We start from the raw sequence: 18,809 nt of genomic DNA on the forward strand, positions 1-18,809 counted from the left end.
TATCATCCATGCACGTAGCGCCCGGCTACAACGCGATCCCTAAAGCTTTAACTAAATACCACCTGTACTTTCATGCAGAGTAGTCATAAGCCTATCCATCCAGGATGTCCGCAGCCGCTTCAGTCATACTATGACACATCTCTAGGAGGTGTCTCCTGCTCGTCCTCGAATACAACAAGAAGTAAGCAATAAGCCCAACACCACCCCTCGTCGACACAACGGTGCCTGGCGTCACCTGCACCTCCGCCTTAGTCACGTACGGCACCACCCCCGGCACACGGTCATACAGCCGATCCAAGAAGCCCTCTGGCATGCGGACATTCTCGCGATGCGCCGGAACCATACATTCGGCGACCCAATACTGCGCCCCGCCACCGCCGCCCGCACTATCAGGATACGTAAACGGCTTTGATAGGGCATTGAAGCGTTCGCGATCCTCGACGGCCCGTAGCATATGCAACGCGTAGAAGTCGACCCCGTACGCGTACATTGTTCGGAACGTGTCCCCGCCGCCTGGTGTGCGCGCGTTGATCTCGATCACCATCGCGTCTGGCTCCCGGTGGGTTCCTGTACGCTGTACTGGGACTAGGTCTAATAATCCATCGCCGCGGACGTCGGCATAGCCCATCGAGGAATTGCGAACACGCGCCTCGACATGGAACATACCCCACCAGAGGCCTAGTTTGCGCAGATTACTATGCAACGAGTCGCGAAGAACTTTGAGCTCCGCGGCAGGAAGTCCACTGGGTGAGACCATGGCGGTTTCCGCAAAGTTATCCGCCAGTGTCGCGTTGGTTGCGTCGCCCGTAGAAGGCAGATCGTCCGTCAATTCCAGGAACCAGACATCGCCGTCACAGAGCACGAAGTTGCAGTCAAGCTCGGGGCCTTCGACGAAGGTCTCGACGATGACTCCCGCCCCAGCGAGCCCCTCGGCGTAGGCCATGCGAACTGCTTCGCGCATGTCAGTCTCATCGGTGACTTTCTTGACGCCTTCGGAGGAGCAGCCGGAGATGGGCTTGACGATGAGCGGGTAGTGCAGGTCTGCGAGGGCCCTGGATGTGGCTGGGTCGTCGAGCTGGTCTGAGCTCTGCAGGGCTAGGGTCTGGATGTTGGGGTCGTTGATGACGCGGCGCATCTGCTCCTTGTTGCAGCGCGCGCACGGGCTCGCTGGGCAGGCCGAGCATTTCTGCTGCCTGGCCTACGGCCACGACGTATTGGTCGGTGAATGTGACAAGACCATCCAGGGCTTTGTTCCTGATGGCGTCGGCGATGCGGTGCGGTAGGTCGGCGTCTGTGGATAGATCGAGCGGCACAAAGTCGTCGCGCAGGTGTGCATATGTGTCGCCCTCAAGCCAATGGCCGGGTTTGTCGATCACCGTAATGGCAAACCCCAGGCCTTGGGCGGCCTCGAAAAATCCTTGCGCGTGGTATGATCCCCCCTCGTATCTATGCCGGGCGGCAACAAGGGCCACCTTGTAAGCGGGTGGCTTCCTAGGGAGAGTCCAGTTGAACGATAGGCGCATCTCGAGATCTCTGCGGAGTAGCGCCCAGCTTGTGAGACTGGTTGTCGGAGTATGCTTCGCAACGATCACGCCTGGTGAAGAAGACAGCAGTGGGAGCAAAGAGAACTTGTCGCATCTGGAGAACGCCAGGAGACGCCTATCCCAGCTGCCGAAGGAGATGACGGTGTCGACGAACGTGGAGTGCCGCATCCGCACGTCCAGGATATCGCTCCGGCAGGGATATCCATCGGCCGTAGCGAGGACTACTTTCATCGCACTTTCTTTACCATAATCTGTATGAATGCGGCCAACGATGGTCTCGAGGACGGTGCCATTTGCTACAGGAAGATGTTCTTGTGCCCCGTTTTGGGTCGAGATGGACAGGACGCTCAGTATCAGATCGAGGCTGCGGAAGTAGCAGGCTGCATCGCCTTTTTGCGGCTGGTCGGAAAACTTCCACTGGCAGCGAACCTTTGATAGTGTATATGGAGCGGCTTTATCAAGGCCCGCCTGGTTGTCCGGGACGTTGATCAGGAAGTCCTCGCAAGTGTAATCTCGAATTCCGTTGAAGTAAGGAGCCATGATGATACGCCGGCGAGCGGCACTGGGAGATGTGTCTAGCACTGTGCCAGGAGAGCGGAATACAGGGCCGTGTCCTACCGGCCATAGTCTGTGCTCTCATATTTCAAGCGATGTGTAGCGCCTTGTTGTGTCTTTCAGCCTTGTACTTGGGGCCGTAGAGGCCTGCTTGACTAGATGTCCATGAATTAACACATGGATTTGTGTCTGACCGTGCATTATGCAATGTCAGCCAGTAGATGTGCCTGTGGCTGACATACCCTAACCCGTTCCAGCAGCTTCCTAGTAGCTGCCCACCCAAGAATGTCTCATGCGCCACCAGCTTCGACATCGCGTTTCTGAGATGCATCTTCGCTGCCTAAACTGCTTAGATAGCTATGGGCATGGACCTGTCTCCAAAGCTTGTAATTCTCCTGCTCTCTGCGCTGGTCATCGCAATCCTGCGCCTTCATCGCTTCTTCATCCGCCGTCAGTGCGCCAGCTGCCATGGTTGTCAACCGGTCGCGCGATCGTTCACCAGAGACCCCTTCCTCGGCCTCGATCGCATTCCTTGTACTCTGCGGGCCCTCAAGCAGCATAAAATCCTTGAACAAGGCTGTACCCTGTTCCGCACGTACGGCAATACATTCACGCTTAAGGAGCTACAGCGCAGTGTAATCCTGACAATTGAGCCGGAAAATATCAAAACCGTTCTCTCGCTCAGGTTCCATGACTATGGCATCCACTATCGCCTTGCGCCCTTTAAACCATTATTGGGAGAAGGTATCTTCAGTACAGACGGCGAGCACTGGGCTGAGTCCCGCGCGCTTATCAGACCGAGCTTTACGCGAGACCAGGTAGCGGATGTGAGGGAGTTGGAGGAGTTAATTGGGGATTTGTTTGCATTCCTGCCTAGGGATGGGACGACTGTTGTCGACCTGCAGGAGTTGTTTTTCAGATATACCATTGATTCTGCGACGGCCTTTCTGTTCGGGCAGTCTGTTGCCACATTAAAGAAAAGTCAAGAAGATCTCGGCTTCGCAGAGGCTTTTCATTATGCGCAAAAGGCAGTCCTCACACGGGGCACGCTAGGTCCGTGGATGTCGATTATATTTCCTTGTAATGACAAGGCTGACGAGTGAGATAGGTCCCCTCAATATGGTCTACCGTGATCGGAGGGCCGACGAGTGTAATCGGATCTGTCGGGACTTTGCACAGCAGTTCGTCGAGGAGGCTGTCCAGGCTGTGGAACTGAGCAAGAATACCAAAGGCATAGATGACGCCCAACCAGATACAGACGCAAAGCACCAGAAACATATCTTTTCCCACGAGCTTGCCTCGCGGACATCTGATAAACAGCGCATTCTGGACGAGCTTATGAATGTGCTCCTGGCCGGGCGCGACACAACCGCTAGTTTACTGAGCAACATGTTCTTCGTGCTCGCTAAGAATCGCGCGATATGGCATAAGCTCCGCGCCGAAGTTGCTGTTCTCCAGGGTCAGCCGCCGACATATAACGAGCTTCGTGGTCTTAAATACGTCCAGTGTTGTGTGAATGAGTGTACGGACCCTCCAAACCTTCAACTATCTCCTAGCTAATGTCTCCAGCTCTCCGCCTTCACCCTGTCGTCCCACGCAACGAACGTGAAGCCACCCGCGATACTGTCCTACCCTTAGGCGGTGGGAAAAACGGCCTCTCCCCTGTGTTTGTGCCAAAAGGCACTATCGTCAGTTATAATATCTATGCAATGCATCGCCGAACAGACATTTATGGCGCAGATGCTAACGAGTTCCACCCGGAGCGCTGGGAGGATGGCAAGCTGCGGCCACACTGGGGGTATCTGCCTTTCAATGGCGGACCACGGATCTGTATTGGGCAGCGCTACGCATTAACTGAGGTAGCTTACGTCCTCGTCCGGATGGTGCAGGAATTTGCGGCCATGGAGAGTGCAGATCCCGGGCCCTGGGAGGAGTCGTTAGCGCTAACGCTTTGTTCGAGGAATGGCGTTAAAGTTCGTCTTTTTCCTACTTAATTTAGGTGAAGTTGCTAGTCTTGAAAAATGTGAATTTGATATTGTATGGCACATTGATATACTAGTACCTGCCAACAGTAATGAACTGCATTCCGATATCCTGTTCCCTTCCTCATGCAGATCTCCTCCAGCCGCCATGCGGTCAGGGAATTCACAGAAACAGCGCGCAATGTTACCTTCACGGATCTTGGAAATCAACAATGTGCCCATTCCAGAGCCAGTGCCGCCGCCCATTCAGCCTCACGGCGAAACGCGTCCGTAATTTCGTCGACCAGTTCGGCGCCCTCGGTTTAGCGACCCTTGGCCCTGTTGTTTCCAGCACCCGACTGACCATATTCAATGCTGCGTGGCCAACAGTCAGGCCAACGGACTTCTCAGTCAGGCAGGCAAACAAGTCGTCGACAGTCAAACAACCTGGAAGCCCCTCGAACGGTCTTGGCAGGCCCACTGTGGCTGTCGAATAGCCTCGTGTGCCTGTCGATAGCCTTGTGTGCCTGCGTGATAGCCTTGCGGTATGACTGCACCGCTGCCCATAAGTATCTGGGATAGCATCGCACTGCTTTCGTGTTCTTTGTCTCTCGTCTTGTACTTTATAGTGCATTGGACAGTAATATCATTGTCGGATCTCCACTCTCGTTCCCTCGTACGTCCCCACCCTGACACCCTTCCTATAGTCCATCTCTAACGAACTTATAGATAGGGCGGCGCGGCCAGTGAAAGCTTCAGCCATACAAGTTCAACTGAAGAAGAGCTTAAATCAGTGACCTCCCAACGGCATGAACAAGACGACATCATCAACAATCACCTGGCTGGAGCTTACATTACCCATCTAGGGCACCTAGAAACTCAATGGAGCTAGGCCGGACAACCCTCTTACCTTACGTATGATCGAACACTAGTAAGGCCCCGAGTGTTTTACCACTCGGTTACGTCCTTGATAGGTCAACCACGATTTGGTGTCGATTTTGAAGCAGTTTTTGGCATTATAAAATATAACGTAAATCACTATCGAGTGGGTCGCACCCCCGAGTGGGTCGCTTCCCACCACCCCTCCATTTTGATCATCGAACAACCAGCAAGAATAAAGCTATATAGACTATTATGTAGAACAATCTTCATCTTTGTTGTCTCGAGCATGTGCGAGAGTTTGTATCCGAGCTCATTACACAGCCTGCAGCGCCGCCACGTGACGGTTTTGGCGATTACCACGCTATCATTGTTCCCTTCAACCTGCTCTACCTCGACATTCTCAGCTGCGAGCAAGCCTGTAGTTTTGATGTATGTTCTCTTGATCTTCCGCCGTTTTGTGACAGTCTCCAAATGCGCCTCGAGCTCAGCTATACGCTCATGTGCCAGCCTAAGAGCGTACATCGAATGCTCTGCCACTTTGGCCATTTGAATCGTTGCGACATTGGTCGGACTAGGGGGTGTGGATCGCCTTCCGCTTAAAACTCTTTTGTATAGTCTTATTCTGGGCATGAATTTGCGAAATATTTTGAGGCGTCTCGGGCACCTAGCCCTGCTCAGGGTCCTGACTTGACGGCGGGGGAGGGGGAGTAGGGGTGCGCACCGGAGCCACAATTATGTCGAGCACGGCGCTCGGATTGAATAGTATAAGGCCCGTGGCCTTGAACCCTGCTTGTATATTGCTTTCGGTGAGTGCACGTTGTCGTGCGCGGACAAACAATTCCACAAACTCGCTCTTGTCAAGATGAGCCTGCCCGAATCTCATGAGATTCTCCACCTCCTTGCAGCAAATTGGCTTTTCTTCGTACGTCTCCGACTCGGGGCGCGTATCCACTTGAGTCGATATCCAGTATCCATTCGGCTAACACGTCCTCCTCTTGATCAGTGAGTTTCAGGCAATTCGGACGCGTTTCGATCCGTGAACGAGTCCCATTTGCGACGGCGGCGGAGGGTTTCGCATGGGACGTCATACACGCGTGCTGCCTCTTTAACCGATCTAACTAAGCTGTCATCGAGCGCCTTAATGGCTAATAGAACCCTTCCTTCTTGTCGAGCACAAGAAGAACTCATGGTGGTGGAGTAATGAAGAGATAGAAGTATACAGGTTCATGATTTGGGGGACGCGACCCACTCGGGGGTGCCACCCATTCGGTAGTGATTTACGTTAAACTTGATTTTTTAAGGTCTGTCGTTGTGCGGCGACGCCAAGAACGATGAGCCGGCCAATCACGTAATTATATGGCTTGGCGTTATCACGTAACTAATTCCGGGATCACGTGCTTAACCCTCCGGGAGCACCCTATTCGATAGATATCGATATCCCCGATGTCGACGTGGTCCATGGATTGGATCCGATGGGTCGTGGTATTGCATCGGATCCAATCTGTGGGCCACCTAAGACGAGCTCTTACTGATCACACTCGAAATGGCTCGTAACGGGGCGTTAACGAACGAGCCTCGATATCGAGATGATCCATGGATTGGATCTGATGAAAGACCACCGCCGTCGGATCCAATCCGTGGACCATGTGGCCGGGGGGCATCCTACTCGATAGGGGTCGACATCCTGATATCGAGAAGATCCATGGACCATGTGCTCCTTGCCCCCCCAACCGGAGCCCATCGGATCCAGTCTATGGACCACCTAAAATAACTCTACTAATCACACTCGACACCCCCTCTAACCGAGCGTGAACGACGAGCCTCGACGTCGACATGGTTCACGGATTGGATCCCGATGAAATCCCCCTTTTCACGGATTAACCTTTTTCCTGAATCACGTGCTCACACGCCCCCTTTCCTCGTCGCCCATCGGATCCAGTCTGAACCACCCAACCTCTTTAACTACTTTCCGTGACCCCGTGATCACGTGCTCCCCTCCCCTCGAGGGTTGGCCTCCCGACTCCTCGTGTCAAACTGTTAGACAATAGCATTGAACAAATGCTAGCCAATCATTTACAACAGACTAGGATATATTGCAACACTCGCTCAATAAACTGTATCACCATCAACAGGCAGCAACGGTGACGTACGCTCGTTAGATAGATATATCTGGGGAATCCCTGCCTCCACTTCAATCCAGTCACTCTCGTGCCGGGGGTATGCGATTCGCGTGCGTCGACCGCGCAGGAAGCTGGCCACGAGGGCGACGGTCCACTCTAGGAGCCCCTTCCTCCTCAGGATCGCTAGTAGCCTTTCGTGTGAGACGCTGTCAAATGCTCCTTTGAGGTCCAGGCTCAGCATTGACACAACCAGAGTGGGAGTGCCTCGGGAAAGAGACTCTTGGCAGAGACTTTCGGACAACAGAGACTGGGTCTAAGCACAATTGAGCCTAGTTGTGCGAGCGTTGTCCGGTGGATGGCGAGGTACCTCAAATGCCTAGTAAAATGGGGGGTTTTTAGGTACCTTTCCATCTACTTTGCCTCTCTCGCATAATTGGCCCTATTGGTGCTTTTTCAAACGTTGTTGATCTATTTTGATAGAGCCTTTTGCACTCGCCTTTTATCCCCTACACGGTCGATACCTCGTGCTGACTAAGGTAACAAACCAGCGCCCATAGGCTTTGGGGGGACCGCCCATAAGTCGGGGGTGAAACCGTCCACAAGTCGGGGGGGAAACCGCCCATAAGCCGGGGGGGTTAACTGCCCCGCTTATGGGCGGTTCCCCCCAAAGCCTATGGGCGCTGGTTTGTTACCTAAGTCAAGCACGAGGTATCGACCGTGCAGGGGATATAAATTTTACCAGAGGAAAAGGAAGGAGGTGTGTATCCTGCTTCTCTGCCCCCTACCCGAAGATCACTTCTACGCGCTAGCATTCTACAAACACGCCACTTACCGTGGAGATTCGAACGTCGCTAGGTCAACGAGAACCAGGGTGAATAGAGAGGTATGCAGAACAATGCGCAAAGTGTGTTGATTGTACAGAATAAGCCGTGGAAGGAAGGTTGGTGTACAGAATAGGCGCTGCCCTCCTATCTCTCCGCTGATCTCAGTGATCCTTTTGATGATACTGACCCATGGGCTAGTAGGTGCTGCCGTCTCATCAGGGGTTCGCCCCCCTGGCTTCTCCTGCACCTCGCCCTGGGGGCGCCTGCGAGTTAACTGCTTGGCTCATGATTTGTGTGATGTCGTATTGGGTGTTTTTCTGCGCGCGACCGAGTCTTTTTTGACTACTGCAGTAAATATGAAGGTAGACTTATAGTCGTCCTTAAATGGTGGAATGGTACATATATATATATATATGCAAAATAAATAAAGTCTATGATGATCAATCCAACGCCTTATCCAACGCCTGGTTCTTACACATCTCATAATAATGCCCCCGTTTCTCAAGCAACTCGCCATGTGTCCCTTGCTCAACGATCCTCCCAGCCTGGAAAACGAAAATGCAATCTGCATCTCTCACCGTACTCAGCCGATGCGCAACAGCAACAGTGCTCCGACTCCTGCCTCCACTCTTCATTGCCTGGCTCAACGCAGCCTGCACAATCTTCTCGCTCTCCGTATCCAACGCACTCGTCGCCTCATCCAGGAGCAAAATCTTTGGGTCCCGGACCAGCGCCCGTGCAATGGCGACGCGCTGCCGCTGTCCGCCAGAAAGCCTGCCGCCGCGCGCGCCAACCTGGCTCTGCAGACCTTCCGATAGCGAAAGGATGAAGTCGAGGATGTTTGCGTCTCTGCAGGCTTGTTCAATTTTGGTGTCGGCTGCCTCTTGGCCCTGTTCTTCTTCGTTTTCCAACGTGGACAGCCCCAGGCCCATGGCTACGTTCTCGCGGATGCTGCCTTGATACAGAACAGGCTCTTGCTGGACGAGTGCTAAGCGCCGGCGATGGGCTCTTGGGCTTATCTCGTTGATTGGCTGGTTGTTGACAGTGATTTGGCCGGATGTTGGGTCGTAGAAGCGGGCGAAGAGGCTGATCATCGTGGACTTCCCGCAACCGGAGGGCCCGACAAAGGCGACGGATTTGCCCGGGGGGATGGTGACATTGATATCGGAGATAACGTTTGAGCGTGGGCGAGAAGGATAAGCAAAGGTAAGGGACTGGCACTCGAGAGCCGCGCCTACGGGTTTCTCAGAGGCAGCGTCGGGAGGAGACCCGTTGGAATCATCGGAAAAGTCATTGTTGATCGCTGGGACACGCTGACGAAGCCAGAAGACGTAGTTCGTCGAGCTGAATCCCCTCGTGAGGCTGGTCGTGTATTGGAACATAGCGGCTGCGTTCTCACCGCCAACAACGACGGCGATGTAAACGACGAAGAACTGTTCGTTGGTGTACTCGCCCGATGAGATCAGCTTCCCGCCGTACCAGAAGCTTAGGCCCATGGCGAGGAAGTTGATGGACTGCGTCAAGGCATACCACAGCATGGTAGAAATCAGGGCCCTAACCGATTTCTGGGCCACGACGTCTAGCTTTTCACGGTATATCTGGAGCATCGTGTTCTCGAGCGTCAGAGATGAGACCGTGCGAATCGCTGAGGCTGCCTCGGCTGCAGTCGTAGCACTATTGGAAAAGCGCATAGCAGTGTCTTCTTCTAACTTTGCCTCAAGGCGAATGCGGAAGTAACCACCCAGCAGCAGAGGAGGAAGGGCGCCAAACGTGCAGACGAGGCCGAGCTTCCAGCCGTAAGCGATGCCCAGGATCGAGACGGCGATGACCGTGACAAGGTTCACGAGAGTCAAGGCAGAGTTGATGCCTAGGAGGTCGTGTAGGTTCGACACGTGGATCAAGAGTCGAGAGCAGATGGCACCGGCGGTGTTGTGGTCCAGATCAAAAAAGGCAAGCTCCTGCTTCATCATGTCCTTGAAGAGTTCGCGGCGATACTTCCGGCCCACTCCCTGGATGATGATATTGACAGTCCATCCCACGGTGAAATACAGTACCAAGACCGCAAGGGCGAGGACGAAAGACATCAGGGCCCAGAAGTCTCCGCGATGAACTGCTTCGGGTCCACGGATTTGGAAGACTTGGAGAGTGCGCGCGAGGATGACTGCTTGTGCTGGGTACACGCCACCTCCAAGAAGACACGCGAAACCGACAATCGCGTATGCGCCCCATAGAGGCCGCTGCTCCTTAATTAACAGCCAGATACACTGGACGAGACCGTAGCCCAGAGTTTCATTTGGATGTAGGGCGACCTCCGCTTCCTCCCCCTCCTGCTTCTCGGTCCCGGTCAGACTCTTTGCGTGGTGCGACGGTATTTTTGCAGCAGACGGCGGCGTATTAGGCTCGCCCTCATCAACGACTGTCTCTTCTGAAACACCTGGCCCTTCAGTGCGACCTGCCTTTTCCAGATCCTGCGCCCGGACAAGTCTCGCATAAGAGCCGTCGCTGGCAATGAGTTCGCGGTGCGTTCCTTGCTCGATGATTCTGCCCGCGGACATGACAGCGATATTATCCGCCCGTTGAACCGTAGACAGCTTATGGGCAATGATAATGGTAGTTCGTCCGACGGAGATGTTATCGAGTGCGTTTTGGACGACTCTCTCAGCCTTCGGATCAAGCGCGCTCGTGGCTTCATCCAACAGTAGAACCGACGGCCGAGACACAATACTGCGTGCAATTGCAATCCGTTGTTTCTGCCCACCAGACAGCATGCGCCCACGCTCGCCGATCTGGGTATTATATTGCTGCGGCAGAGCCTCGATAAACTCATCTGCATAGGCATCTTTGCAAGCTTGTTGTATCAGGGCGAGTTTTTCCTCGTCCGAAGCTTCGGCGTGCTGTGTGCCTACCAAGCCAAAAGCGACATTATCGAAGATTGTCCCACTAAATAGGACTGGCTCTTGCTGAACAAGCCGAATGCGCGTGCGTAGCCAGGCGATGTTAAGGCTCTTAATCTCAATGCCATCGAGCAAGATCATCCCAGCTGCTGGATCGTACCAGCGCTCTAGCAGCCCTACTATCGTACTCTTCCCTGAGCCACTCGCGCCGACCAACGCCGTGGTCTTACCAGCCGGGGCACTCAGAGTCAGGCCGTTGAGGACTTGTGTATCGGGACGAGATGGGTACGCGAACTGGAGATCCTGCAGTTCAATCGCGCCGGTGCATTGATCGGGCTTCAGGCCTTCAGTCGATAGGGAATCGATAGCAGATTCCTTGTCGATAATGCGGAAGAGTTCGTCAGCAGCGGCGGCAGCTTTGGTGATGGTTATGATCTGAGGAGCAATGTGGGTGAGAGATGTGGCAGCAACAACAACTGCAAAGATAACGCTGTAAAGAGGTCAGCGATAACCACTAACATGGGAGAAGCAGGACAGGCATACGTTACAACATCACCGGGCTCCTCGACTTCACCACGAGCATACATCCGGATGCCCTGCCAGAAGGCAAGCCCGTATCCCGCGTAGACGCAGAAGAACTCGGTCGAGAACAAGATGCCATAGTTCGGCGACTTCTTTCGCCCGACACGCTCCAACTCAGCGAGGAACTCTTCATAGCGTTTTGCCATGACTGGCTGCAGCCAGAACGCTTGGACGGTTGCGATGCTAGAGAAGACTTCATCCACGACCACAGTCGACCGCGACAGGATACCCATCATCTTGTCCTCACTCTTGACCTCGATCCCCATGCAAACACCGGTGACAATGACGATGGCCGGAACAATCGCCATGGTGATGAGGGTGAGCTTCCAGTGCACGGCAAAGGCGACCACAAAAGCCGCGAGGAACGTAGCGCAGCTCTGGACGAAGATCGTGAGCTTTTCCGAAATGCCGTTTGTGACCAAGTTGCCGTTCATGGTCACCTTGGACGCCGGGGACCCGGCGTCTTTGGCGTCGAAGAAGCTCGCATCCTGGCGGAGGAGGCTCTGCAGAAAGTCTATCCGCAGTGCCTTGGTCGCACGAATGGCGCCGATCGAAGCGGTCAGGGCGTGGATGTAGACGAGGACGAATTTGGCGATGAAGAGATATATGAAGAAAAGGCTGGGAATGTTAGACTGGGCATAGAGCCGGCGCGTTGCCTGGAGCTGCAGATCACCTACGTGTAGTGCCCCACTTGGCTCATATAGTGGTCCGCGGTAACAGTGCCCGTTGCAAAATTGTTAAAGGTCGTCACGAACTTGCCGAACAGTAGGTCCATCAAAGGAAGGGCCGCGCCAGCAGCGATCGCGGTGGCGAACGCTACGTAGTAGAGAATCGAACTTGTTCGGTCGGCATAGCTGAAGATTCGCATATAGCTTTTGAAGCCAGATGGAGAATAGGGGTCTCCGTCCGGCTTGGAGTCGCCCTTCTTCTCGCTGGGCGACATGGGGCACAAAAGCGTAGGGAAGAGCAGCTCTACGCAGGAAAGCGATTAGGAGGTCGGGGATGGGATTCCAAATCTATCTCAATATGCCCGATTTAGATAGAATTGTGAGATGCACCCAGCGTTGGAAAGTGACATGCATATGGCTGACAGTCAGCCAGCAACCGCGTGCTGTTCCAATCGGGGCTGACAGTATACTACCGTGGCTAACATGTATAGCGTATTGAGTCTTCGATGACCCGAGGCTATACGGTCGCTGCTGACGCCGTGGTGTGCTTGCGAGGGCTGTGTAGTCTTATGAGCAGCTTCGTTCCTGCCTCGTATAGAGTCCCACAGCAGCAGCGCAGAGCGCAAACTATCAGACTGTATCAATAACCTCAACATGATTATCAACAGCAACAACAATGGCATTAGCATGAACGGCAATGCAAGTCACGACCCTACCACGACGAACGGCAACGCAAGCCACGACCATATCACTATGAAAGGCAACGGACACCACACAAACGGATACCACGCCAACGGGGCCATTTCCAACGGCAATGGAGTTCACATCAACGGTACCAATGGTAAAAACGGCACGCATATCGACCCAAACAAGGGTACCTTCTCCCCAATCGCAATCTGCGGTATGGCCTGTCGTCTCCCCGGCGGCATCGCCTCCCCAGAGCAGCTCTGGGACTTTCTCATGGAGGGGGGTGATGCACGCAGCCGCGTCCCAGAAAGCCGCTTCAACATCGCCGCCTATTACTCAGCTACCCGAAAGTCAGGAGCAGCCAATACCGAGTTCGGTTACTTCCTTGACGAGTCTGTCGACCTGGGAGCCCTTGACACATCCTTGTTCTCCATGCCTCGCGGCGAGGTCGCCAGATTAGATCCCCAGCAGCGGTTACTACTAGAGGTTGCGCGGGAGTCCATTGACGATGCTGGCGAGGTCGGCTGGAAGGGAAGCAACATCGGCGTTTATGTTGGGACTTTCAGCCAGGACTGGTATGATGCCTTCAACCAGGAGGCGCTGAAATACGGCATCTATCAAGCGACAGCGACGCATGACTTTATGATGTCGGAGCGCCTGTCTCACGAGATGGATCTACGCGGGCCTAGCATGACGATTCGCACGGCCTGCTCATCGGCGCTGGTTGGGCTCAATGAGGCCTGTCTGGCCATTTCCAGAGGCGACTGCAACTCGGCCATTGTCGGCGGCACCAGTATCATCATGGCCCCGGGACTGATGACTGCTATGGCCGAACAGGGTGTCCTGAGCCCCGACGGCTCATGCAAGACTTTCTCAGCCAACGCCAACGGCTATGCACGCGGCGAGGCTATTGTCTCATTCTATGTTAAGTCTCTCGATGCCGCTCTGTGTGATGGCAACCCCATCCGCTCCGTCATTGCGGGAACTGCCACCAACTTTGATGGCAAGACCCCGACGCTGTCAATGCCTAACACAGTGGCTCAGGAAACGTTGATTCGCCGCGCTTACAAGGTCGCCGGAATCGATGATTTTGGAAAGACGGGGTTCTTCGAGTGCCACGGTACCGGAACCAGTGCTGGTGATCTGGTGGAGACCAGCGCCGTAGCGTCCGTCTTTGGAGACCAGGGCGTCCACATTGGATCTATCAAGCCAAACCTAGGGCATTCCGAGGGAGCTTCAGGCTTAACTTCATTGCTGAAGGCCGTCCTGGCTCTGCAGTGGGGGACAATTCCTCCAAATATCAAGTCACTGCCGCTAAACCCCAAGATTCCCTTCGAGCACGTCAAACTGAAAGTCCCGCAAACACCGCTCCCCTGGCCTAAAGACCGTGAACAGCGTGTCAGTATCAACTCGTTTGGTGTCGGTGGTGCTAACGCCCATGTCATCGTGGAGTCGGCAGAGAGGTATAAACCCTCACGCCGAGCAGTTGAAGAAGTGCGATCACGATCGAATGAGCCACAACTGCTCCTCTACTCGGCCAATACCGCACAGTCCTTGAACGACATAATCCAAAAGCACCAGACTTTCCTTAGTAACACCTCGCTAGACTTCGCCGACATCGCATACACCCTCGCGAACAAGCGAGAGCACCTTGGACATAGGGCATTCTTGGTCGCCACTCAAAACACATTCGAACCCAGTACCCCCATGTCCTCGTATAAGACCGGCCCTCCTGGCTCCCAGGGCCCACCTTCCGTGGTCATGGTCTTCACTGGCCAAGGTGCCGCCTGGCCCCAATTTGGCCGCGAGTTGCTCCTTACAAACATCACCTTCTCCCAGACCATCAAGGCCCTGGACAACCATCTTCGGAGCCTGGGAGCGCTGCACCAAACTGGTCGCTAGCCGAGGAACTTGTCAAGCCGGCCAAGACTAGTCGTGTTTACGAGGCCGAGTTCGCGCAACCCCTTTGCACGGCTGTTCAGATTGCGCTGGTTGATACACCTGCAACTTTAGGAGTTCAGCCTGCCGCCGTTGTCGGCCATTCCAGCGGTGAGATTGGGGCAGCATATGCCGCAGGCGGGCTTACAGCACAAGAGGCTATCGCTATTGCCTTCCATCGTGGAGCAACAACCAAGGTGCAGACCCAGGCTGGTGGAATGGCCGCGGTAGGCTTGGGCTGGGATGAGGCAGCGGAGTTTTTGGTGCCTGGTGTTGTCAGAGCTTGTGATAACTCGCCCAGCAGTGTGACTTTGTCTGGAGATGCCGACAAACTGGCCTGTGTCGTTGATGCTGTGAAGCAGGGCGGGCCCGGAGTGCCAGTCACCACCCTCAAGGCTGAAAAGGCATACCACTCGCACCACATGGAGGCTCTCGGCGAAGATTACGAACAGGCCATGGTCGAGTCAGGCGTCGTCGGCAGCGCACCTCTGATTCCGTTCTTCTCCAGCGTTACTGGAATGCGCTTTGGACTGAAGGAGGATGACAAATTCGGACCGAAGTACTGGCGTTCCAACCTCGAACGCTCTGTGCTCTTCAGGGCAGCCGTCTCTGGCATCCTGCACTGCCCTGAGATCACCAACGAAGTCCTGCTCGAGCTTGGCCCGCACCCTGCACTTGCCGGTCCCTTGCGCCAGATCCTAACACACAACTCAAGCAAGGCTCCCTACATCGCCACTCTCATGCGCAATCAGCATGGCGTTGAGGCCTTCCTCCAGGCCCTCCGCAAGCTATACACCATGCATGTTGACATCGACTTTAAGACCCTGATGCCTCATGGCTCAGCTGTTTCCGACCTCCCGCGTTACGCTTGGGACCACCAGCGCATGCACTGGTATGAGTCTCGAGTATCTAAGGAGTGGAGACACCGCGAATACCCTGCCCACGATCTGCTCGGTATCAATGTGCCCGAGAGCACCGAGCTTGACCCAGTGTGGCGCGACCTCCTGCGCGTTGACAACACGCCCTGGCTGTGTGACCACAAGCTCCACGAGGGAATTGTCTTCCCCTTCGCAGCATACGTCTCCATGGCCGCCGAAGCCGCACGGCAGGTCTCCGGCATCCTGGATGGAGTGAGCCTCAGGCATATCTCCGTGAATGTAGCCCTGCTGATCAACGAAGATACGCCGACCGAGCTCGTCACATCGCTGCGCCACCACCGGCTGACAGACTCGCTCGACAGCGACTGGTGGGAGTTTAATATCTCATCGCACAACGGCCACGTCTGGACGAAGCACTGCACCGGCGAAGTACGCGCAGAGTCGGCCAAGAGCGTGCCCACACCTCACCCAAGCCCTGAGTCACTCCCTCGGAAGGTGGACATGACAAAGTGGTATGCGACGCTGCGACGCCAAGGGCTCAACTACGGTCCTCTCTTCACTACCCTCGAGGAGGTACGGTGTTCCACAGGCGAGGCGCACACTGCCTTCGGAAGCATGCGCAATAACCGCTGGGGCGACGAGAGCCAGTACCACCTGCATCCTGTTATTCTGGACTCCTACTTCCAGATGCTGAGTATCGCACACAGCAACGGTGTAGCCCATACTTATAGGCGCCGAATCCCCGCCAGCGTCGAGGGCTTGACGCTGTACCGCTCCGCCGAGGACAAGCTCGATCTGGATGCCACGGTGGTCTTCACTGAAGACGGATTAATCGGACATGGTTCTTGCTCGGCCAGGGGGAATACCATTCTCAAGGCTACGGGGGTGCGCGTGACGCTTTTCGATGGCCCCGAGGGAGACGATGAGGCGAATCCGATGCCCATCACCGCCCGATGCGAGTGGGTACCGCATATTGATTTCAAGAATACCGCCGAGTTGATCCAGGAGCCCCAGGGTCTTGCAGAGGCCCTTCCCCGTTTAAATGAGCTTGCTCAACTGGCCATCGCTCTCTCGCAGCTCTTAACCAGAGGCATCGACGTCCAGGACCCATCGCTGGCGAAGTACAAGGCGTGGTTGGGTCAGCAGTCAACCTCCCAGATCAACATCGACACGCTCTCTCAGGGCTTAACCACCCTTGTGAGGAATCTCAAGGGAACGCCCGCTGCGCACGCCGCTGAAGCAATTATGACTGTCTTCAACAACATTGGATCCCTCCTGAAAGGCGAAGAGACTGGATTCCAGATCCTGAACGCCGCCGCCGATGGCAACCTAGAGAAGCTCAAGGCCTTCCTCAACTACTACGACCACTCCAAATACCTGCAGTCTCTCTCACACAGCAAGCCCAACCTGCGCGTCCTCGAGATCGGTGCCGGGCTCGGCGACGGCACAATAGAGATCCTCAAGAACCTAGCTAGACCCGACGGCCAAATTCTTTACTCGCGGTACGTCTTCACCGACAGTGCTCAGGCGATCATCAACATAGCAAAGGAGCGTCTGAAGGGCGTTCCGAATATGGAATTCGCGACGCTGGACCCTAGCCAGGATGTCGCCGGCCAGGGATTTCAAGGCCGCCGATTCGACCTCGTCGTCGCTGTGAATGTCCTGAATGCATCTCCTAGCGTGCGGGACAGTCTGCGGAATGTTCGGGCACTGCTTGCCCCCGAGGGCCGCTTGCTTCTGCAAGAACCAACCCCTGCACAGCCATGGGCCAAGTTCGTCCTGGGTACCATGCCGAGCTGTTGGAGCCATGAGCAGGACGACCGGGCCTATGAGCCCTTCGTGAGCACAAAGAGGTGGCAGGAGGAGCTGCAGGCCGCTGGATTTGAAGACGTGGAGCCCGTCACCTCCGAGTCTGAGGCATTGGTGAACTCAGTCATTGTTGCCAGAGCGGTGCAGCAGAAGGTGCCGGTGAAGCGTGTTACGCTACTTAAGAACAATGTGGGCTCGGCAGACGGTGCCGCTCTGGTCCAATCTTCTCTGGGTTACTCGGCCTTCCAGCATCGGCAGCTGCGATCCGAAATACGGCTCGGTAATCGGTCTGGCTCGCACACTGCGTTCTGAACGGAGCATTGACTTTGCTGTCTGGGAGGTCGACGATGTCAACTCTCCCGTGGGCTCAAAAGCCCTGTTGAGCGTTCTGCAGAAGTTCCAAGCACGCCAACACGACGAGGCCGCATTGGATCCGGATTACGGGTATGCGATCTAAAACGGTCAGGTTCTTACCAACCGCATCTTCCCCTTCTCGCTCGACAGTGAGCGCTCTGAATCAGACTCATCCGACGAAGCAGCCTTGACGATCACCCAGCAAGGCCGCATGGACACCCTGCGGTGGGCTGCGTCGTCCGCCGTGGATCCTAAGGACAATGAAGTTGAGGTTGAGGTACATGCCACCGGGTTGAACTTCCGGGTAAGTCAAGTTGCACACCTCGGGGAAACAATAGATCACATTTCTCACTTTGGGACCAGGATGTCCTCGTTGCAATGGGAATTATCGAACGCAACCGGCCAACATTCGGTTACGAAGCCGCCGGTATCGTCCGCCGTGTTGGCAAGAACGTCACGAAGCTGCGCATTGGCGACCGTGCCGCCTTTATGGGCATGGAGACCTTCTCGACAGTTGTGACCGCGCCGGATATGCTCTACGAGAAACTGCCAGACAACATGAGCTTTGCCGAGGGTGCTTCGATGCCTTTAGCCTTCACGACCTCCATCTACTGTCTCATCACCGTTGGACGACTTTCAAAGGGCCAGGTAGGAGAATAGCATGTGCTGTGGCATTTGCCAGGCTTGATGCTAATAGATTTTCAGTCAATCCTCATCCACAGTGGTTGCGGTGGAGTCGGACTGGCCGCTATCCAGATCGCCCAGATGCTCGGCGCCGAGATCTTCACGACCGTGAGCAGCGAGGAGAAGACCCGCTACTTGAACGAGACCTACGGAATCCCTCGAAACCGGATCTTCAACTCCCGGAGCACCTCTTTCGTCGACGATGTCATGCGCGAGACCAACGGCCGGGGTGTGGATCTAGCCCTCAACTCCCTCTCCGCCGAGCAGCTGCATGCAACATGGAGTTGTATTGGCAAGTGGGGAACAATGGTTGAGATCGGATCTCCTGGGAGCCGCGAAGCTCGATATGACCCCGTTCCTGGCGAACCGGAACTACTGCTGCGTGGACCTCGACCAGATGAGTCGCGAGAGGCCACACATGGTTGCTGA

General features: G+C 55.1%; 4 protein-coding genes across 4 annotated transcripts; 2 read left to right on the forward strand and 2 right to left on the reverse strand.

Annotated features, from left to right (window-relative positions):
- Window positions 1-91: 91 nt before the first annotated feature.
- On the reverse strand, window positions 92-2,084 carry Z518_03330 (uncharacterized protein; the record flags this gene model as incomplete). The annotated part of the gene is made up of 2 exons (XM_013420355.1): window positions 92-1,135; window positions 1,161-2,084. 2 exons carry the CDS (start codon window positions 2,082-2,084, stop codon window positions 92-94), a joined length of 1,968 nt encoding a protein of 655 aa, XP_013275809.1.
- Window positions 2,085-2,458: 374 nt separating this feature from the next.
- Z518_03331 (uncharacterized protein) lies at window positions 2,459-4,093 on the forward strand (the record flags this gene model as incomplete). The annotated part of the gene is made up of 3 exons (XM_013420356.1): window positions 2,459-3,152; window positions 3,208-3,621; window positions 3,669-4,093. The coding sequence occupies 3 exons, from the start codon at window positions 2,459-2,461 to the stop codon at window positions 4,091-4,093; spliced, it is 1,533 nt and encodes a 510-aa protein (XP_013275810.1).
- Window positions 4,094-8,326: 4,233 nt separating this feature from the next.
- Window positions 8,327-12,305, reverse strand: Z518_03332 (uncharacterized protein; the record flags this gene model as incomplete). The annotated part of the gene is made up of 3 exons (XM_013420357.1): window positions 8,327-11,270; window positions 11,324-11,980; window positions 12,040-12,305. 3 exons carry the CDS (start codon window positions 12,303-12,305, stop codon window positions 8,327-8,329), a joined length of 3,867 nt encoding a protein of 1,288 aa, XP_013275811.1.
- A 379-nt stretch (window positions 12,306-12,684) lies between these two features.
- Window positions 12,685-18,809, forward strand: Z518_03333 (uncharacterized protein; the record flags this gene model as incomplete). The annotated part of the gene is made up of 6 exons (XM_013420358.1): window positions 12,685-14,497; window positions 14,557-17,495; window positions 17,545-17,786; window positions 17,847-18,000; window positions 18,060-18,344; window positions 18,402-18,809. The coding sequence occupies 6 exons, from the start codon at window positions 12,685-12,687 to the stop codon at window positions 18,807-18,809; spliced, it is 5,841 nt and encodes a 1,946-aa protein (XP_013275812.1).

Source organism: Rhinocladiella mackenziei (assembly GCF_000835555.1).
Source record: "Rhinocladiella mackenziei CBS 650.93 unplaced genomic scaffold supercont1.2, whole genome shotgun sequence".
Taxonomy (NCBI): Eukaryota; Fungi; Ascomycota; class Eurotiomycetes; order Chaetothyriales; family Herpotrichiellaceae; genus Rhinocladiella; species Rhinocladiella mackenziei.